This window comes from Canis lupus, chromosome 27 (assembly GCF_011100685.1).
Source record: "Canis lupus familiaris isolate Mischka breed German Shepherd chromosome 27, alternate assembly UU_Cfam_GSD_1.0, whole genome shotgun sequence".
Lineage (NCBI taxonomy): Eukaryota > Metazoa > Chordata > Mammalia > Carnivora > Canidae > Canis > Canis lupus.
Window position 1 is genome coordinate 46,638,317 of NC_049248.1, and position 23,028 is coordinate 46,661,344.

Sequence of the window (23,028 nt, forward strand, 5' to 3'; positions counted from 1 at the left end):
GGAATTTGCCTGAGGTCTTGAGGTATAATAGCCTATGTGATAACTGGATATGAAAAACACAACAAAGAGACAAAACCCTGTGTTTATTTCATGCATATTTAAAACTGTGGGAACTGGCAAATATCTATAGCTTTTACTTAGAACATGCACAATTCTACTGGTATTTTACACTCTCATATCATTTGGGCATGATTATATTATTATAGTCTAGTCAGGGAGGGTACTAATTCCTAATATTATACTTGCATATATAGTAGAACTTTAATAAACCAAAGCAAGAAACTCTTCAGCTGCCATTGATGGTGAGCAAAGACAAAAACGTATAAAGTATTAGCAGTATTATAGTACCAAAAATTGTTATTGGAAGGAAGATTAAATATATGGAGTAAGAAATGGACTTAATACTATATAGAGAATTGTCAATTTTTAAAAATGGCATAAGGTAGATGTTCACTCAGTAACAATGTGCATAAGGAACTAGATGTTCAGTTGTTAATCTCTTAAAAGTGATGTGAAGGGAAACAAACGTTACCTAGTGTGGTTGTTTGCTTGCTTTTTTTTTATTTTTTTCTGTCTCTTTGGACACTGTGCCCCAAGATTCCTTTTCAAATCCATTACTAATGTATATGATGTTTTATATTCCTTAGTGCTTTGTGTGTAGTCCTGTTCTGGCAATTTTGATTCACTGAATTATTCCCTGTGAGCCAGTGCCAAAGAGATCGGGTAAAACATTAAGTTGCTCATGTTACACAATATCTGTGGAGAAACCATGCCACATAGTTTTAAAACATCGTCTGATATTTTTTTCTTCTTCATATATTTGCTCCTTTCTCATGCTCTGTACTCAAGGAAATATATTCCCTCCAGATAAAATGGAAAGTGTAAGACAAAGACGTTAACATAGAAAGCAAAGGGGTTCGCTGGAGGACCTCTATCCAGGAGTGCTGGTTTCCCGCAGTACAACAGTGGCAACTGCTAATGTCTTTTATGTTCCAGCCACACAGCCTGTTAGTGAGCCTGCATGAAAATCAGAGCTAAGTCAGAGTCTAGGGAGGCAAAGGAGTCTCCCAAACCTTATCATTGCTTCATTACTTATCAGCTCAACTCGTAATTCGATTAAATAGGGTATACTGGAGTCCTATTTTGCAACTGCATATAGATATTAGTATATTTTGTTTTTTTGTTTTTTTTTAATTTATTTTTTATTGGTGTTCAATTTACCAACATACAGAATAAACCCAGTGCCCGTCACCCGTTCACTCCCACCCCCCGCCCTTCTCCCCTTCTACCACCCCTAGTTCGTTTCCCAGGGTTAGCAGTCTTTAAATATCAGAAAGGGAGACAGAAAGTATATTTTGTTTTATTGGATCAATTTATTCATTCTCCGTTAAATGAAAAGCATGAAATTACCATTTCTGTGCCTCTGTTTCTAATTGAATATAGGCTACATAGTACTTTCTTTAAGAAAGTCTAGACTTTAATTGTAGGTAGTTCCTGGCTATATTGAACACTTATTAGTTATATGAATATATCTAAGGTACAAAACCAGACTGACCCTAGTGCTTCATTTGGGAATAAAGACAAAGTTCCATAGGTGTGTCATAAAGACTGAATGAGATAGAACATATAAACCCTTAGTATGTCATTGGAATAAATGTCTTTGCTTAATCACAGTTACTATCAATATTCTGCCCAAAGTTGGAGATCAATTCCAAGTTAAGGAAAAGAAGATAAATAAGCCAGCTCTTCTGAAAGTGTAGTAAGTGCCACGTGGTTCATATAGCACTTTCATTTATACTACTTCAATTAATTCCCAAAACACCCTTGAATTTCACATCCATGGTAGAGAAAACTGATACTTAAGGAAATTAAGTACCATTTAAAGTTACATATATATATGAAGTTACATATATACTAAGTGGCCCATTTGTATTTAACCCACATTTCTGAAACCACAGAGCCAATATACTTTTTGTGATAACGATATAACTTAGAATTTGATAAATAAGAAATAATATTGTTTCAAAAACATCATCTTATTAGGTTTACATACTTTTCCTTTTTTCTTTGAATACTGATGACTAAAGAGCTGAAAGTTTGAGGGCAGTTGTTGGTATTTGCTATAAACTGCTAGAGATTCAATCCCTCCACCCACTCAGTGGGTTCTCTAGAGGAGTCTTTGCTTCTTTCAGGCCAAGAGAAGTTCTTAGAGAAAACATCTCATGGCCTAAAGCCCAGAATATTGAGTAGCTCCAGTAACGTTTGCATTGTTCAGTTATTGTTTTTCATTCTGTTGGGAGTCACTGAATTTTACCTGCTGGCTGCCATGTCCTATGACCAATACAATGCCATCTGCAAACCTGTGCATTACATGACCATCATGAATCAGAGTCTGCATACTCCTTGCTTACTCTTCATGGCTGATTTCCTTCTTAATCATATTCCCTGTGCTCATGTTGCTCTTAATTACTGTAGGCCTGATATTATTGACCATTTCACCTGTGATTATTTAATAAACTTATTTTCTTCATTATTTTTCTAAAAAAAGTATAACATAAATGTTTAGGGAGGCACGAACTTTTAATTTTTAAATTTTAAAAAAAACTTTCTTTCTTTCTTTCTTTCTTTCTTTCTTTCTTTCTTTCTTTCTTTCTGACAGAGAAAACATATGAGGGTTGGAAGACAAGTAGATGGAGAGGGACAAACAGATTCTGCACTGGGTACAAAGCTTGAAATGGGGCTTAATCTTACAACCCTGAGATCATGACCCTAGCAGAAATCAAGAGTTGGCCGCTAAACCAACTGAGCCACCCAGGTGCCCCAAGGCAGCCACTAACTCTTGTGTTGCCTAAAAGTTTGATAGGAATTTCATAAATAACAACTCTTCTATAGAGAGCATACATTCTATATCATATGCAAAACCAGGTGTGCTCCATACCATATTATATTTAATCTCCACGGCTATATGACAAATTAGACATGATTATCCTTTTTTACCAATGTGTAAGTTGTTGCATAATTTGCCCAAGGTCTTGAGCTACAGCAGTCAATATAATAACCTAATTTGAAAAACAAAACAAAGAAAATCTTGTTTGCTCTCTTTTACACATATTTGAAATCCTATAAAGACTTGCAGGGGATCCCTGGGTGGCGCAGCGGTTTGGCGCCTGCCTTTGGCCCAGGGCGCGATCCTGGAGACCCGGGATCGAGTCCCATATCAGGCTTCCGATGCATGGAGCCTGCTTCTCCCTCTGCCTGTGTCTCTGCCTCTCTCTCTCTCTCTCTCTGTGACTATCATAAGTAAATAAATAAAAAAAAAAAATTAAAAAAAAAAAAAAGACTTGCAAATTTTGCATAGCTTTTACTAGAATAAGCACAATTTTACTGGTGTTTTTACTCACATTATCTGGTCAGCACATAATTATATTATTACAGTCTAGTCAGGGAAGGTACTAACTCTTACTGTAATAATTGGCATATAAATTAGAACTCTAATCAATTAAAATGAGAACTTTTCAACTGCCACTGCTGGTGAGCAATAAACAGGAAAAACAATATTATAACAGTATTATGATACCAAAAACTCTCACTAGAAGGCGTATTAATAATAATGGAATCAAGGAATAGTCTTAGTACAATGTGGTAGATTACCAGTTTAAAAAAAAATGGCATGACATAGAGACGCATTCAGTAGAGATCTACATTAGGAATTAAGATATTTGGTTGGTAATTTCTGTCTGAAAAACAATGTCAAGGAAAGCAAACTTCACACTTAGTGAGGTTGTTTCCCTGTTCGGGTTTTTCTTTTTATGTCACATTGGACCCTGTCCTCCAGGATTTCCTTTCTAATGACAATGTTTTATGTGTTAGTAGTTTATGTACCTTCCTGTTCCTCTTCTGACAATTTTGATTCACTGATTTATTCCCCTTGAATGAGTGGCAGAGAGAATAGATAAAATATTAAGTACTTGTTCAAGTTGAATCTCCATGGAAACCATGCCAAAGAGCTTTAAAACGCTTTCTGATACTTTTTTTTTTTTCATTTTATATATTTGGTCCTTTCTTACTCTATACAGTTAAATAAGCATATTCCTCCTGTGGGAAAAAAAATGGGAAGGATAAGACAAAATGTCAATAATAGAAAATATACTTTTTCAATGGCAAAGGAAAGGCTATCAGAAATGCTGGCTCCCCTAGATGACAATGATGGAATTTACTAATATTTTACTATTCCAGCCATTCTGTGTTTGCGAACCTATACAAAAAGTAGAGGTAAGTCAGGAATATAGAAGGTAGTGAACATCTCTCAAACCTTATCATTGGTTCATTACTTAGTTCAACATTTTATCAGATTAAATGGAATGTATTAGGGTTATAATTTGCAGCTGTTTGTATCAAATAAAAAGAGGATAGTACATTCTTTTATTACATCAGTGTAGTCTTTCAGTTAAAGACAGGAAGTTACTGTGTTTCCATCTGTGTGTTTCCAAATGAATACGGGCTATGTGGTACACAATTCAAGAGAACAGACTTTAACTGCGTATCACATTTGACACTAGTTGCTAGTATATGAATTGATGTAATGTGCATAACCTCTCTGAACCTCAGTTCTTCATTTAGGAACAAAGATAATAAAGTGTAGTAACTGTGTTATAAGAACTAAGTGAGATAAATAAGTCCTTAAATACTACTGAAATAAATAATGACTTTGCTAATGTTAAGAATTAATTCCAATGAAAAGAAAAGTAAAATAAATAAAACAGCTACTTATCTGTCCTAGTAAGTGCCACATAAATTATAGACCATGAGGTTTTGACCAGATATTCGGCCTAAACCCCTACAGATATGTGCATTACTATTTCTGAAAATACTATTAAATGTGATTTAGTGATTTTTCTCTTGATTTGTTTCTATATACGATTTCATGACTACTAAAAACCCGAGTCTACTCATCTTCATTGAATCAAAGAAGCATAAAATATTCAGATTGATTCAGGGAAATGTCATCTAAAATGATTATGAAGAAGAGTAAAAGATAATTCCAACAGAGCAATTCTTCCAACCATTCAGTGGGATCAACTGTGGAGATCTTGTCTTTCACACAGGCAGAGAGAAGGATTCCCATGAACTTGAATTAGTCAAGAATGAATAATCAGTGCCAGAAGTGTATTTTAGTGTAATTATGAAGCTGAGCTAGATGTTATTGTCATTATTATTAAATAAATAAATTATTAATTAGTATTAATTAACTTCTTTTCCTTTTCTTTAATATATTAAGTTGAGCATGATCAATTACTTTATTGAACATTTTAATAAAGGAAAAAGAAACAGGAAAACATGATCAGAAAAGCAGATTGCTTTGGAGATACCCTCAAATATATTTTTTAAATTACTTTTATTAGGCTTAACTAAAGAACTCAGTAAATGTATAAGATGAAAAAAATAGACTTTCAAAATTAATACATTACTAAGGGAGTTTTCCACCTAGCACAATAGAAATCACTTTCTTTTATTTAAAACACCAGAAATTAAGTGGAACCAGTCAAAATATTCTCTTGGACTGTCAAATGGACATTCTTTAAGACTTAAATCTCATGTATTTTTTAGAGTCCTTTTCTTACCTTGAGCATCAATGAAATTGCCATTGACTAATTTATCAGATGTTCACTGTTAATATTTACTTGATGGTAAGGATTTCAGAAAGGTAAGATATTGATATGTTTTAAGAACAAAAGCCCTGAAGATGTTTTCTAGCCTTCTTATTTAGCCAATGTTCAGTATTATTTTTTTATTTAAATTTTAAATGGCTCAGTGAATCTGCCTCCAAAATCCTTAGAAGGCAAGTCAGAATTAATTGTGATGAAAGGAGTGGAAGGAAATGTGTATCTTAGTAGCATAAGTCATTACACCGAACTGGAATAAATATAAATAAATGTATATTTAGATGATGAGATAACTAAATGAAGCAGAAGTATTCCAAACGATCTTAAATGTTATAATCTAACTGTACATCCAAGTGGGATTTAATCTAAGGGCAGAAAGAATAGCTTAAAATGTCTTAAATTGTTCCTAGGTAGGAATAATATCATGGATGATAGTGCTGTCACTGCTATTCTAATGCTGTTGTATGTGCAGTGTGAGGAAAAGAAGTAAATGAAGGTTAGTGTGATACAATTTTATCTAATTCTATTTATAGCCAGGGCTCTTATTCTGAGATAAAGCTAAAAGTGGTTTCATAAAAATACTGTAGTTCTAAGTTCGAATGGTACATTGAAATTGCACTGATAGGCATTTTGCTTGGAAATTATATATATATATATATATATATATATATATATATATATATATATAATGTTCGCTGGCCCTGTCCACTGAAAATACCTAGAAAGGATGATCGAACTCATAGTAATTATCACAGCTAGTCCCCAGATTCTTCTTCTTGATTTACCATTTCCTAACCAATGTAAGGAGATTTCTTTGGAGAAATGACTCAGTCTAGGTCCAATACAGAAAAATACAGCATGAGCCTGGGAACACTTGTGCTGCAAGATGAGAAGGAAACAATTAAGAAGAAAAGTATACTGTCCAAAAGAGGATTTTTTCCCTGTAGCAAAAGCACTTCAAAGAGAGAGTGATGCCAATTTAAGCCTCCCTTGAAATATTTATGGCAATCATTAATGTGACCTATACAATAAATACAAAATTTATAAAGCCATGTATTCATAAAGATACCAACAAAAAGATCCTAGAGAACCAACTTTGACTACTGAATAGAAATAAGGTAGTTTTTCATCTGGGCTTTTCCATATAAACTGTAACAATATATAAACAAATGGTAAATGACAGATTCAGAGCATAACTATTTGCCACACATAATCAATTAATGGATCCAGCCATTAATCAACAATGGCTGCTAAGAATAAAAAAAAGAAGACAATTAAACACGTACCTCTTGCTGAAAGTTGCCAAAAATAAATCCCAAACCTAAATTTCTGCAAAACAAATCCCAAACCTAAATTGGGATTAAGCCTCTATATCTAAGCAGCAATTACAAAAATTAATGAAGATGAGCATGCTACCAATTGAAGCATTATTGCACATGTGCCCTCCATGAATACAATAGAGTTTCCTGTGGCCTATTAATTGGGCTTTTAGGGTAAAAACAGAACACCATTTCATTATTGCAACAAAACTGATCTACAAGATTACCTTATTGCATACTTAAAGTTGCTGAGAGTAAATCTTAAATGTTCTCACCATAAATAAATAAATAAATAAATAAATAAATAAAATAAGAGAGAGAGAGAGAGAGTAAATATACAAGTTACAAGTGATATATTGTTAAGTAACCCTATCATGGTAATCGTTTCACAATGTACAACTATATAAAGTCAACACTATCATATGAGTTCTCCTTTACTAGATTAAATAAACACGGTATATACTGTCATAAATTTGAGTTATGCCTGCTTTTCTTCCATTTTTCTCCACAGCCTAATTCCCCTCTTCTGATAAGTAATTTCCAAAAAATCTTGCATCCCCGCTGTGATTTACTTCTGCATTAGTAACTATGTCACTATCTGAACTTATGTCACTATGTGAACTGACAATTGTATTTTTATGTTAAATGTATGTTTTATTATTTTATTTAGATATACACTTATTTGATATTAACTAATATGCATTATTAGTTTATATAATTATGCATTATTAGTTTATATAATTATGTAACAAATGTATACCTTTCTACTAGTCACATATAATTTTTATTACCAAAATATTTTAGAAATATAAACAATATTAAAATAATCAAAATAATACATTTTCTAAATCTTGAATAAACAAAATATTAGTATTAGTGGCAATATCTCTCTTTAAAATATTTAAACTATGATGAATAAATATATAGGCAATGATGAAATATTGGATGGGCAAATTGACACTGAATTAAATATTGCTATTTGTGGGGCACCTGGGTGGCTCAGTGGATGAGCATCTGCCTTTGGCTCAGCTCATGTCGTGATCCTGGGTTCCTGGGATAGGGTTCCACATCAAGCCTCCATGGGGATCCTGCCTCTCACTCTGCCTATGTCTCTTGCCTCTGTGTGTGTGTGTGTGTGTGTGTGTCTCATGAATAAATAAATAAAAATCTTTTTAAAAATTGCTATTTGTACTAAGGTTTAAATTAACATGTGTATTAGCATTTTAAAAATGACCAAAATATGTGCTTTATAATAGCTATTATTTAAATTAGAACTATGAAATAAACTTGCTTCTCAATGCTTCAACACCAACAAAGCCTAAGGAAAAACAACAAAGAGGATATATTTAGAAAAATTTATATTTCCAGATGATTAAAAATAGATTGAGGGTTTATTTTTTATAAGAAAGTAAGTTTCACAACTGCTTTTATTACTCATGAAATGTTAAGTAATTGTGATTAATGGAAGTAATTATTTTGTAGAAGTCAACATTTCAGGTCCTCTGTGGGATACAAAGATGAACACAATTATTCTCAAGGGAGATTCACCATAGAGAAGAGTTAAAAGGCTACTGAGAAATGCAACAATGGCTTCCAGAAATCCCTTATGATCTATAATAGAGCACAGATATGGCCTGGACTTGGCCTTGTTCCCAGGAGATCAATGAACAACTTTGTTTTGAGGCCCAAACAAGTAGACTTGGAAAATTTGAGCTATAAGTGCAAGCGAAGGGAAGCCAAACTAAGAATGTGTACTCATAACTCGATGATGGTATATCCCTCTCAGTCCTCTCTTTAAATATTGCTTTCCTAAGTTTTAAGATTAACATTATTGAAGAGGACTATCATATTATTTCCACATTTTTTTAAGGTTTCTAACATTCCATATGTATTTTGTGACTGTTTATTTTGAGCAAATATAAAATAGAGACAGGGCAAATCAAATTTGACTAGGGTGAACTTTGCTAGAGAGTGGCAGAGAAGCAATGATTTGCATTCTATTCTTCACGGCACAAGTGTGACTGTTTAAAATAAAGGAGGAAACTGACATAATTTTAGCAAAGAAAATCTACAATATAGTATATCCGGCACAGGTGGGAACTGGCTGAATATGCTAGCACAAATAGAAGACATTTTCCTGTATGTTTCTGAAGTAATCTTATGGCTCATCGGTGTCATATAAAGGTAAGTATGAGGAAGAATTTCAAGAGAATAAAATTGCTTTTCATAAAGCTAAGAAAGGAAGATGTTCAAATGGAAAATGCACTGGGCAACAATCTTGGTGACAGAGCTGCTAAGATCTGAGGCCAGTACTTAATTTCCCCATTTGTGCTTCAGTGTAGAATTTTAAAAAGGTAAATATTGCCTGTCCCTTAAGCAAGAGGTGAAGGACCTGTACTCTGAAAACTGTAAAACATCAATGAAAGAAATTGAAGATGATACAACCAAATGGCAAGATATTCCATGCTCATGGATTAGAATAACAAACATTAGTAGAATATCTATACTACCCAAAGCAATGTAAACATTTAATGTAATCTTTATGAAAAACTAACAGCATTTTTCATAAAAGTAAAAGGAACAGCCTAAAATTTGTATGGAATTACAAAAAAAACCCAAGTAACCAATGCAATCTTGAAAAAGAACAAAATTGGAGGTATAACAAAACCATACTTAAACCAAACTCAAAACAGTATGGTACAAGCGGGAAAGTAGATACAGACATCAATGGAACAGAATAAAAAGCCCAGAAACAAACCATGATTCAATTACTCTTTGACAAAGGAGACAAAAATAGGCAGTGGGAAGATCATCTTTTCCACCAGTGGGGCTGGGAAAACTGGAAAGCTACATGCAAAGGAATGAAATCAGAACACTTTCTTACACAGAACATAAAATTAAATTCTAAATGAATTAAGGACCTAATGTGTCACCTGAAACCATAAAAATTCCAGAAGAGAGCACAGGCTGTAATTTCCCTGATATCGGCTATAGCAACATTTTTCCTGACGTGTTTCCTGAGGCAAAGAAACAAAAGCAGAAATAAACTATTGGGACTTCATCAAAATAAAATCTCCAGCCCACTGAAGGAAACTATCCACAAAACTTAATGACAATCTACCAAATGGGAGGAAATATTTGCAAATGACATATCTGATAAAGGGTGAGTCTCCAAAGTATAGACAGAACTTATGCAACTCAACTCCATAAAAACCAAATAATTCAATTAACAAATAGGCTGAAGACATGAACAGACATTTCTCCAGAGGACGCAACCAGATGGCCATCAGACATTTGAAAAGATGCTCAGCGTCACTCACCATCAGGAAAGTGCAAATCTAAACTAAACTGAGATATCATCTTACACCTGCCAGAAAGGCTAAAATAACAAGTAAAGAAACAGTAAGTGTTGACAAGGACGTGGAGAAAAAGAAACCCTCATGCACTGATGGTGAAAATGTAAACTGGTGCAGCCGCTGTTGATGGCAGTATGGAGGTTTCTTTAAAAAGTAAAGACAGAACTACCATGTAATCCATTAATCCCACCTCTGGGCATTTGTCCAAAGAATATGAAAACTCCAATTTGGAAAGATATATGCACTCCTATGTTTTTGCAGCATTCTTTACAGTAGCCAAGATATAGAAGTAGCTCAAGTGTGCATGGATAGATAAATGGATAAAGAATGTGTGTGTGTGTGTGTGTGTGTGTGTGTGTATGTGTGTGGAGAGAGAGAGACAGATGAACTATTACCATACAAAGACAAGAATGAAATTGTACCATTTGCATCAACATGGATGTATGTAGAGAACACAATGCTAGCAGCATAATATAATGCTCAGCAACATGAGTCAGAGAAAGACAAATATTTGATGTCACTATGTCGAATTTAGCAACAAAACCAATAAACAAAGAAAAAAAGAGGCATACCTATAAAGAGCAAATACATGGTCACCAGAGGAGAGGTGCATGGGGGAATGAGTGAAATCTAAGAAGGGGAATAAGATCTCACTTATTGGGGCAGCCTGGGTGGCTCAATGGTTTAGCACCGCCTTCAGCCCAGGGCATGACCCTGGAGACCCGGGGTCGAGTCCCGCGTTGGGCTCTCTGCATGGAGCCTGCTTCTCCCTCTGCCTGCGTCCCTGCCTCTCTCTCTCTCTCTCTCTCTCTCTCAGGAATAAAATTAAAAAAGAAAAAGATTGCACTTATCTTCAAGAGCACTGAGTAATGTGTGGGATTGTTGAATCACTGTATTATACACCTGAAACTAATATAACACTGTACGTTAAGTATATGGGGTTTAAAATTCTAAGATTGACTTAGAGTCAATTTAAGAAGAAAAAAAAAAAGAATTTTCAAGGAATGTTCTTGAAAGTTAAGGAGAGACTAGGGAACTATGTCAAATTAAAGGCGACCAAAACATTATGGAAATTAAATTAACATGTAGTTATAAACAGTGTTTTTTTCTATAAAGAAAAATTTTTAGTCACTGGTGAAACTTAAATAGGCTTGGAGAAGTACACGTTAATAATGTATCAATGTTAATGTCCTGAAAATAACGATTATATCATGCTTATCTAGTAGAAGATTCTTTTTTGTTATAAACACATACTACTATATTGAGTAGCAGATGGAGCATCAAATGGAACAGATGACCTACATGGTGTATTTGATGGCTTTTTTTCTTTATATTTCATGTTGTTGCAAATTTTTTAAAATCGCGCAACATTTAAGTACTGCCACACTTCCAATTTGGAGCGTGGGTCACCAGCTAATGAAATCCTAACATAGACTAAGGAAGCAAGGGAGAGGTTTCTCTTTGGAGTAAACCTTCTTAATGTTCAGAATTGGTCATATTGTTCCAGGACAGTGGAATATCTGAAATTTGTGTTGATATTAACTGTAGAGTTTAAATTATTTCTAGTTTTCTTTTGGGAGAATATCTGTTCTGTTTTGCATTTCATGAAATTCAGTTTGTGCTTACAGTAATTCAAAGTAGTTTATTTCCTTCTTTGTTTTTTGGTTTGGTTTAGTTTTATTTTGTACATAACTGGTATTCCCCCAGCATTAGTCTCCAGGGGATATTTATTCTTTTCTTTCTTTAAAATTTTTAATTAATCCCCTGTGTCTCTTATGAGCAAAACAGACCAAACCGTTCTGTTTGTTGGTACACACTTTGAAGCAAGAAATATTCGTTACAAAATTTGGGTTCCTTTCATATGAGAGATTTCCCAAGACGTCTTTACATTTAGAGCATTACATTTTCATTTATGATTTTTATAGAGACATTTTCCTTCATTTTAATATACAAGAAAAGAAGATAGAGAAAATGAATCGTATCTGGCCTCGAAGAAGATTCTAATTGAATTATTTGTAATATCTGGGTTGTCATTTAATGACTGTGAGTGGAAGTGAAAGTTATTAACAGATGCATATAATTTCCAGAATGCATATCTGTTTTTAGAATCCTTCTGGAGAAAAGCTTTGCAATTAACTTTCCTCTTGAAATATTGAGTTTAAAAATATATTATAAAAGAGAGAAAATTTATCCTTTATTTTTGACCCCCGTTTCTACCATATTCCCATAGGGGGAAATTCACATCAATGTATCCTAGATATGCTAGGTCACTTGTAATTTGTGATAAATATCTAGATCCTAAATGAAAGTAATCTCAGAAGTACAAGTGAGGTAGAATTCCCTGACTTTTGAACGGTCATATAGTCTTCTTTTTTTTATGTAGATACAAGAGTCAAAATTTCATGATTAAAAGCAACTGATATGAGAAGACTGAGGTATGTGAAACCAAAGAAAAATAATAAGTAAGTAAAATGAGATAAAGAGACAATGGGGAATTACTGCATCGGGACAAAATAAATAATAGTATATGTCAGGAAATTTCAATCATACAAAAATGTGTATCTCATTATTTCCATATTTCACCTCTGTTTAAAACATGTTAGTGAGCTAAGGAGTTTTGAATAAACATTACAAGTTGACATTGGTATCGTTTTTGATGTGTTAGAAGAACTTTCTCAAATAATTTTTTAGATATTCAGAGCAAATACAGACAAGCTGATGTTTTACCTAGAACATTGAAACAGAATTAAATAATTTGGAAATGATCAGCTAAAATTTCCATTTTCTTTCAGGTTCAAATAGGTTAAAAGAAAAACAAATTGGTAATGTCGTTATCATGCCTGTGCAAAAGTGGAACAATCAGTCAGAGGCGCCTAGGTTAATCTGTGCTGTATTTTTAAGTATCATCTGTCTTGTTAAATTGGATCAACCTTTTAAACTTGCTTACATTTCTGATTACATTTTTTCTGAGGTTTTTTAAAAAAAAAAATCTCTCTTCTTTCCACTCTTGGAGATGTTTTCCTATGTTGATTTCATAAGCCTCAAGTCTAAAATGAGGAATCAGTCAACAAAGATTGAGTTCTTTCTCCTGGGGCTGACCGATGACCCACAACTGCAAATTGTGATTTTTACGTTTCTCTTCATCAACTATGTGCTGAGCATGACTGGAAACTTAACCATCATCCTTCTCACCCTGCTACATCCCAGCCTCAAGACTCCCATGTATTTTTTCCTCCGAAATTTCTCCTTTATGGAAGCTTCAATGACAACAGTCTGTATTCCCAGATTCCTGATAAGCCTCATAACTAAAAACAAAGTCATTTCCTACAATTGTTGTGCATCTCAGTTATTCTTTTTCCTCCAATTAGAAATTGCAGAATTTTACCTGCTGGCTGCCATGTCCTTTGACCGTTATGTAGCAATCTGCAAACCCCTGCATTACCTGATCATCATGAACAACAAAATGTGCTACCAACTCCTGTTCAGCTCATGGGCCGTGGGCTTTCTGCTGTCGTTTTCACCATTAGCTGTGGGCCTCACACTGGATTTCTGTGTTTCCGGAATAATTGATCATTTCATGTGTGACATTTCCCCTGTGCTGCAGCTTTCCTGCACTGACACTCGTTTCTTGGAATTGCTTTCGTTTGCCTTAGCTATTGTAACACTTCTGGTGACCTTACTATTAGTGATTCTTTCTTACACATACATTATCAAGACCATTCTCAAGATCCCCTCTGCTCAGAAAAGAACCAAGGCTTTTTCTACTTGTTCTTCTCATATGATTGTGGTCTCCCTTACGTATGGTAGCTGCATCTTTAATTACATAAAGCCAACAGCGAAGGAAAGGGTGACTTTGTCCAAAGGTGTAAGTGTTATTTATACCTCGGTTGCCCCTTTATTAAACCCTTTCATTTACAGTCTCAGAAACCAGCAAGTCAAACAAGCCTTCAAGGACACACTCCAAAAGATTTTCTCTCTTTCCAGAAAATAAAGAGAAGATTCAAGTTTCAAATCTTGGAGAAAAAAGTAAATAAAAATTTGAAATCATTTTGTAAGTTTAGTTATTCTGTCCTTCAGAGAAATATGAGTGGAAAAATTAAAAGATATTTAATGCTGTAATTCCTATCCATGTGGCCCTAAGAAGAAAAAATTTAACTTCAGGTTTATGTTCTGATTTATTTTACTATGTTAAGTCAGGACTGTTAACCATCTTCTTTTCTAAGGCAATTACAAGGGATAAGTTCATGTTATTATATTCAAGCCCCACAAGGCTTTCCAATAAGTTTGTTTAAAACTACTTAGACACCTTTTAGATTGGGTTTGTGAGTACTTTTTTCATTCTTGGTGTTGTCTTTCTACTCTCCTGTTAGTGTCCTTTGGTCACAAAAGTTTTAATTTTGATGAAGTCAAATTTTTTATTTTTTGTTTTGTTGCTTGTGCTTTGGGGGTCATATATAAGACACCATTGCTTAATCCAAAGTTGCAAAGATGGATACCTACCGCTTACACTAAGAAATTTGCTGTTTTATACCACACTTTTAGGTCTTTGATTTCTTTTTTTATATAATTTTTTTATTGGAGTTCAATTTGCCAACATATAGCATAACACCCAGTGCTCATCCCATCAAGTGCCCCCCTCAGTGCCCATCACCCAGTCACTCCCACTCCCTGCCCACCTCCCATTCTACCACCCCTAGTTCGTTTCCCAGAGGTAGGAGTCTCTCATGTGCTGTCTCCCTCACTGATATTTACCACTCATTTTCTCTCCTTTCCCCTTTATTCCCTTTCACTATTTTTCATATTCCCCAAATGAATGAGACCATATAATGTTTGTCCTTCTCCGATTGACTTACTTCACTCAGCATAATACCCTCCAGTTCCAAATGGTGGGTATTTGTCGTTTCTAATGGCTGAGGAATATTCCATTATATAGAGACCACAGCTTCTTTATCCATTCATCTGTCGATGGACATCGAGGCTCCTTCCACAGTTTGGCTATTGTGGACATTGCTGCTATAAACATCGGGATGCAGGTGTCCCGGCATTTCACTGCATCTGGATCTTTGGGGTAAATCCCCAGCAGTGCAGTTGCTGGGTCCTAGGGCAGATCTATTTTTAACTCTCTGAGGAACCTCCACACACAGTTTTCCAGAGTGGCTGCACCAGTTCACATTCCCACCAACAGTGCAGGAGGCTTCCCCTTTCTCCACATCCTCTCCAACATTTGTTGTTTCCCAATCCAATCATGAAATGGGCAAAAGACATGAACAGAAATCTCACAGAGGAAGACATAGACATGGCCAATATGCATATGAGAAAATGCTCTGCATCACTTGCCATCAGGGAAATACAAATCAAAACCACAATGAGATACCACCTCACACCAGTGAGAATGGGGAAAATTAACAAGACAGGAAACAACAAATGTTGGAGAGGATGCGGAGAAAAGGGAACCCTCTTACACTGTTGGTGGGAATGTGAACTGGTGCAGCCACTCTGGAAAACTGTGTGGAGGTTCCTCAAACAGTTAAAAATATACCTGCCCTACGACCAAGCAATTGCACTGTTGGGGATTTACCCCAAAGATACAAATGCAATGAAACGCCGGGACACCTGCACCCCGATGTTTATAGCAGCAATGGCCACGATAGCCAAACTGTGGAAGGAGCCTCGGTGTCCAACGAAAGATGAATGGATAAAGAAGATGTGGTTTATGTATACAATGGAATATTCCTCAGCTATTAGAAATGACAAATACCCACCATTTGCTTCAACGTGGATGGAACTGGAAGGTATTATGCTGAGTGAAGTAAGTCAGTCGGAGAAGGACAAACATTATATGTTCTCATTCATTTGGGGAATATAAATAATAGTGAAAGGGAATATAAGGGAAGGGAGAAGAAATGTGTGGGAAATATCAGAAAGGGAGACAGAACGTAAAGACTGCTAACTCTGGGAAATGAACTAGAGGTGGTAGAAGGGGAGGAGGGTGGGGGGTGGGAGTGAATGGGTGACGGGCACTGGGGGTTATTCTGTATGTTAGTAAATTGAACACCAATAAAAAAAATAAGAAAAAAAATTTGTTGTTTCCTGTCTTGTTAATTTACCCCATTCTCACTGGTGTGAGGTGGGATCTCATTGTGGTTTTGATTTGTATTTCCTGGTGGCCAGTGATATGGAGCATTTTCTCATGTGCTTGCTGGCCATATCTATGTCTTCCTCTGTGAGATTTCTGTTCATGTCTTTTGCCCATTTCATGATTGGATTGTTTGTTTCTTTGCTGTTGAGTTTAATAAATTCTTTATAGATCTTGGATACTAGCCCTTTATCTGATACGTCATTTGCAAATATCTTCTCCCATCCTGTAGGTTGTCTTTTAGTTCTGTTGACTGTTTCTTTTGCTGTGCAAAAGCTTCTTATCTTGATGAATTCCCAATAGTTCATTTTTGCTTTTGTTTCTCTTGCCTTCATGGATGTATCTTGCAAGAAGTTACTGTGGCTGAGTTCAAAAAGGGTGTTGCCTGTGTTCTCCTCTAGGATTTTGATGGAATCTTGTCTCACATTTAGATCTTTCATCCATTTTGAGTTTATCTTTGTGTCTGGTGCAAGAGAGTGGTCTAGTTTCATTCTTCTGCATGTGGATGTCCAGTTTTCCCAGCACCATTTATTGAAGAGACTGTCTTTTCTTTAGTGGATAGTCTTTCCTCCTTTGTTGAATATTAGTTGACCATAAAGTTGAGGGTCCACTTCTGGATTCTCTATTCTGTTCCATTGATCTATGTGTCTGTTTTTGTGCCAGGACCACACTGTCTTGATGACCACAGCTTTGTAGTACAACCTGAAATGTTTCTATTGAGTTAATGTTTGTGTATGGTTTGAAGTAGAGAGTAAAGTCACCTTCTCCATGATAATAGTTATCACAACATGCTTTGTTGAAAAGGCTATTATCTTCCCATTGGATAAACTTGGCACCCTTGTTAAAAATCAATGGACCATAAATGGGTCTATTACAGGAGTCTCAGTTCTATTCCTTTGAGCTATTGCTCAATTGCTATGCCAATATCACATGGTCTTGATCACTGTAGCTTTATATTAAGTTCTGAAATTGGAAAGTATTTCTCTTTCAATTTTGCCCATCTTTTTCAGTATTGTTTTGGTTACTCAGGGTCCCTTGCAATTCCATATGAATTTTAGGATCAGAATGCTCATTTATGCAAAAGATTCAGTTGAAAACTTAATAAGGATTACATTGCATTAACTCTATGGGTCAGTTTGAGACTATTATCATCTTAATTAACAATGTCAAGTCTACTATACGATAACATGAGATGTCTTTTTATTTATTCAGAACTTCTTAAATTTTATGGTTTTGTTATTTCTTGGTAAAAATGTGGCACTTCCTTGGTTAAATTTACATAAAATAACTCCTGCAACTGAACAACAAACACTCCATAATATATAGACAAAGGACTTAAAGAAGCTATACAAACAGGCAAAGAGCACATAGAAGGACGCTTGAGAAGAGTAGTCATTAGGAAAATGAGAGTTAAAACCAGACACATACCACTTTACAGCCAGTAAGACAGTTAAAATACGTATGTGTATGTGTGTGTACCTTTGTGACTCTGTTCGTACATATATGTTGGTTATATCTATCAAGTACCTTTGTGACTCTGTTTGTACATATATGTTGGTTATATCTATCACAAACAATAACAAGTGCTATTGTACATAATAACAAGTGATCGTGTACAGAATTTGGAACCCTCATACATTGCTGGTGGGATTGTAAAATGTGCAGCCCCTTGGAAAAATACAGCAGTTCATCAAGTTAAATACAGAGGGGCCATATAACCCAGAAATTCTTAACCTAGGAATTGAAAACATAGGTTCACACAAAAACTTTTACACACATTTTCATAGAAGCATCAGGCATAAGAGCCAAAAAGCAGAAGCCACGGAAGTAACCTCCAAGTGATGAATGGACAAACAAAATGTAGGACAGGTATATGTCATTTTTATTTGTTTTGCACTGTTGCACTTTACATACACTGCATTTCTCACAGTTGGAGGTTTGTGGAGATCCTGCATCAAGAAGTCCATTGGTGGGCAGCCTGGGTGGCTCAGTAGTTTAGCGCGGCCTTCAGCACAGGGCATGACCCCGGGGTCCCGGGATCGAGTCCCACATTGGGCTCCCTGCATGGAGCCTGCTCCTCCCTCTACCTGTGTCTCTGCCTCTCTCTCTCTCTCTCTTTCTGTGTCTCTCATAAATAAATAAATAAATAAATAAATAAATAAATAAATAAAGTCTTTAAAAAAAAAACAAGAATTAAGCTGACTGTCTTCTGCCTGTGTTCTCTAAAGGGAATATTAAAGCTGAACGGCAGCACATCTGTTTGAACAAGGTTTACTAAGGTTTTAAGCTCACTGTGGAGACCTACTGCTCTAGGAAAGATTCCTTTCAAAATATGGCTTTCTATTGGCAGTGCACCTGACCATTCAAGAGCTCTGTGTAGAGGCACAATAAGATTCATGTGGTTTTCATGTCTGCTAACACAATAGCCATTCTGCAGCCCGCGGATCAACAGGTAATTCTGACTTTCAAGTCTTATAATTTAAGACATTCTTTTTTTTAACTAATAAATTTATTTTTTATTGGTGTTCAATTTGCCAACATACAGAATAACATTCTTAAGTCTAGAAATGCCATAAACATTGATTCCTATGCTGGATCTGGGCAGCAAGGTAAATAGAACATTTTCTAGATGCCATTAAGAACATTTGTGATTCAAAGGAGGAAGCCAAAGAGTGTAACCATGATCAGGAGTTTGGAAGAAATTTATTGCAACCTATGGTATTTAAAATATTTTCTGTGTGGAAATAATTGAACTGCAGATTTTGGTCAAAGTTATTCATATTATACAAATGGTAGTGACCCTTAGAATAAATTAGAGGTATGATTTATTTATGTCTGTTTGGGGAACTTTTCATATGTTAACCCATTTATGAATTAAAAATTCCCAATTCATTCTAGTTATATCAATGTAATCAAATTTTATACCTTACATGAAAGCATATTCAATCATTTTATTCTAATTTATTGGCATATAGCTGTTAATAACATGTTTTTAAAATCGTTTGTATTTCCTTGGTGTTGGTAGTGATCTCTCCTTTCTCATTCATGATTTTATTAATTTGAGTCTTCTCTCTCTTCTTTTTAATAAGGCTGGCTAATGGTTTATCTATCTTATTAATTCTTTCAAAAAACCAGCTCCTGGTTTTGTTGATCTGTTCCACAGTTCTTCTGGTCTCGATTTCGTTGAGTTCTGCTCGAATCTTTATTAACTCTCTTCTTCTGCTGGGTGTAGGATCCATTTGCTGTTTTTTCTCTAGCTCCTTTATGTGTAAGGTTAGCTTTTGTATTTGAGTTCTTTCCAGTTTTTGGATGGATGTTTGTATTGCGATGTATTTCCCCCCCAGACCTGCTTTTGCTGTATCCCAAAGATTTTGAACGGTTGTATCTTCATTCTCACTAGTTTCCATGAATCTTTTTAATTATTCCTTAATTTCCTGGTTGACCCTTTCATCTTTTAGCAAGATGGTCCTTAATCTCTACGTGTTTGAAGTCCTTCCAAACTTCTTGTTGTGATTTAGTTCTAATTTCAAGGCATTATGGTCTGAGAATACGCAGGGACGATCCCAATCTTTTGGTATCGGTTCAGACCTGACAAATCATCATATTTGGATTAAAGTTATGCTGTCAGTTATATATGGAATCACAAAACATTGTAATTATAAGAAATCATAAATGTGCATATTCTTACAACATGGGTCCTATATTGATCAGGTTTCGGCTGAAGGTAGGATTTCTGTGATCACACTGGAAAGAAAGGTGCTAGTGGAGGCAGTATGGCTTTTAAAAGTAACAAAAGAGAGAGGGAAGGAAAAGTTTGAGCACCGAAGAGATCTGTTGAAACAAACACCGAAGATCTCACTTTGAAACCCTGTGAGAATGGTTCAAGTAGCTTAATGGGAAATCACAGTGACTCTCAGGTATTTCTGAGAAAGCATCTACCTATGGTCTTAGCAGTAAAGTTGGTAGTTTTCAAATACTTTTGAAAATGCACTGTGATTCTACCTTGCACTCACCAGCCTGAGTACAAACTGAAATGCCTCTGCTTCCCTTCCAACTTCCAGATTTTGCACCAAGTCATCTCACCGACAAATCATTAATTAGAACCAGACAGCAAGAGACGCTCTCAGATGCAGCATCCCAGTGTCTCCACGGCGCTGAGAGAACAACTAAGGATGTATAATGTGATGTTGAAATGGCAACAGACAGTTCAACACAGATACTTTGAAAATAACCAATTCAAGTCTCAGAAATTGCAAACTAGTGCTTTCATCACTGCATCTGCCCAAAGTGTGATGCCAGTATTTGGGCAACTTAGAAGAGATGAGATTTGGGGCCTCTGCGTGGCTCATTTGATTAAGCATCCTGTTTTTGGTTTCAGCTCAAGTCATGATCTCATGGGTGGTGGAATTGATTCCCATAGGGCACCACCCTCAGAGGGGAGTCTGCCCTCTGCCCATCCCCCTCATCATTAGCTCTCTTTCTCTCTTTCTAAAATAAAATAAATAAATTTTTATTAAGAAAAAAATAAGAGATGAGATTTATTTTGCACCTTCTTTTCAATTTATTCCCACTATATAGGACAGTCTTTCTTGATCCTGACATTATGAATGCTTAAATCCATGCAATCCACTCATATTATTCCCAATACGTTTGCAACCTGGTCGAAAATTACATTTCTACACGGTGGAACAGAGGAGCTTCTCGGAGGAAAGAGTGAGAAGACAGTACTGACTCTGTTGCCAGGCTGTACTTTCTAAATTTCTGGGATTTCTTTATTTAGAACCAGACGCTTGTAGCTTTTCCTATTGTTCATCCATGTTGCCTACCTGCCCCCCGCGGCCCCTCTGATCAGTCAGCACGATCCATCTCATTAACCAAAGAAAGGACATGGGGCAGCCCGGGGGGCTCAGCGCTTTAGCGCCTGCCTTCGACCCAGGGCGTGATCCTGGAGTCCCAGGATCGAGTCCCACATCGGGTTCCCTGCATGGAGCCTTCTTCTCCCTCTGCCTGTGTCTCTGCCTCTCTCGCTCTGTCTCTCTGTGTCTCTCAAGGATATATAAATAAAATCTTTAAAAACAAAAAACAAAACACAAGAGAAAGGACAAAACGCATATGATCCCCTCAAGAGTTGCAGAAAAAGCATTTGACAAAATACAACATAAAAAGCACAGTGGGTTTTGAGGAAATGTCTATCAACAGAGTAAAGGCCGTGTAGGAAGGCCTGCAGCTGACGTCATCCTCAAGGGTGACAACCTGAAATCGTCTCCCCTAAGAGCAGGAACCAGCCAAGGAGGTCCCCTCTCAGGGCTGGAAGTCCTAATGTAGTCAACAGACAGGAAACAGCAGAGGTTCCACACCTGGAAGGGGGACGTCACACTGTCCCTATTTGCTGAAGACACGGCACTAGAAACAGGAGTCCCGAGAGCCTCCACCAAAACCTGTTAGAACTAAGGTGTGAATTCAGGAGTGTTCAGGGACACAGAACGACCCTACAGAACTCAGTAGCCTCGCTGTGTCCCAACAATGAGCCTCAGGAAGGAAATTAAGGACCTGACTCCCTTCTCAGGAGCATCGCAGAGAACAAAGTAGTTAGACTGAACCAAGGGAGTGCGAGACTTGTGCGCTGAGACCCTCCTGGCTCTGGGAGGCCGTCCTGGGCTTGTGGGGCGGGAGCCTCAGCTTGTGAAAATGTACACAGTTCCTGAAACCACCCTCAGTTTCAGTGTCACTCCTATCAAAATCATGGTGCCAGATCTTAGAAATAGAAAAAAAAAAAAAAAAAACCCATAACATCCGTCCGCCCCCACGAATGACCCCGGACAGCAAGTCAGTATTGGAGCAGCAGGACAGAGCGAGACGCAGCACTTTCTATTTCAATCGATGTCACAGAGACGCAGGATGAACCAGCGCGGTTCTCTGCCCCGGCTGGCTCCATCGGTTAAGCACCCGACTCCTGACGTCGCCCCTGTCCTGATCTCGGGGACGTGAGTTCTAGCCCTGGGCTGGGCCGTGGACGAGGCGTGGCGCCTACTTAAACAAACCAGACCCACAGAGAGTGGTCCCGGTATCAGCTGAAGGAGCAGAACAGAGAGCCCGGAAGGACATGTGCTCTGATACAAGGGATTTTTTTTTAACTTAATTTAATTTAAACCCAATTAGTTAACAGTGTAGTGTATTAAACTTTCAGAGGTGGAATTCAGGGATTCACCAGTTGGAGAGAACAGCAGTGCTCCTGACATCCCGCGCCCTCCTTCATGCCCGCCCCGTGGCCCCGCCCCCCTCCCCTCCCTCCAGCGACCCGCAGTGTGTTTCCTCAGATTAAGAGTCTCTTTTTCCTCCGTCTGTTTCCATCTTATTTGTCTTTCCTTCCCTTCACGGATGTTCCTCTGCTTTGCGTCTTTAATTACACCTGTGAATGACGCCACCCGGTCATTCACTTTCCGGACTGACTTATTTCACTTAACACGATCCCTCTAGTTCTGTCCGCCTCACTGCAAACGGCGAGATGTCCTTCTCTTCGACAGCTGAGTGACACCCTATCTCTCTCTCTCGCC

At 36.6% G+C, this 23,028-nt stretch overlaps 1 protein-coding gene and 1 long non-coding RNA gene across 3 annotated transcripts; both read left to right on the top strand.

The window, feature by feature from the left end:
* Positions 1-1,632: 1,632 nt before the first annotated feature.
* LOC119877636 lies at positions 1,633-20,928 on the top strand. Of its 2 annotated transcripts, XR_005379688.1 has the most exons (5): positions 1,654-1,759; positions 6,074-6,159; positions 12,722-12,773; positions 18,825-18,926; positions 20,536-20,928. It is a non-coding gene; the product is annotated as an uncharacterized LOC119877636 (long non-coding RNA). The 2 variants fall into 2 exon arrangements; XR_005379689.1 differs by lacking the exon at positions 6,074-6,159 and having other exon boundaries at positions 1,633-1,759.
* Positions 13,352-14,329, top strand: OR6C83 (olfactory receptor family 6 subfamily C member 83). Its single transcript, NM_001389043.1, has one exon. It carries the CDS (start codon positions 13,352-13,354, stop codon positions 14,327-14,329), a length of 978 nt encoding a protein of 325 aa, NP_001375972.1.
* Positions 20,929-23,028: the final 2,100 nt, after the last annotated feature.

Coding starts and splice junctions, on each gene's coding strand:
- OR6C83 (NM_001389043.1), top strand. CDS start 13,352: ATGTTTTCCTATGTTGATTTCATAAGCCTCAAGTCTAAAATGAGGAAT.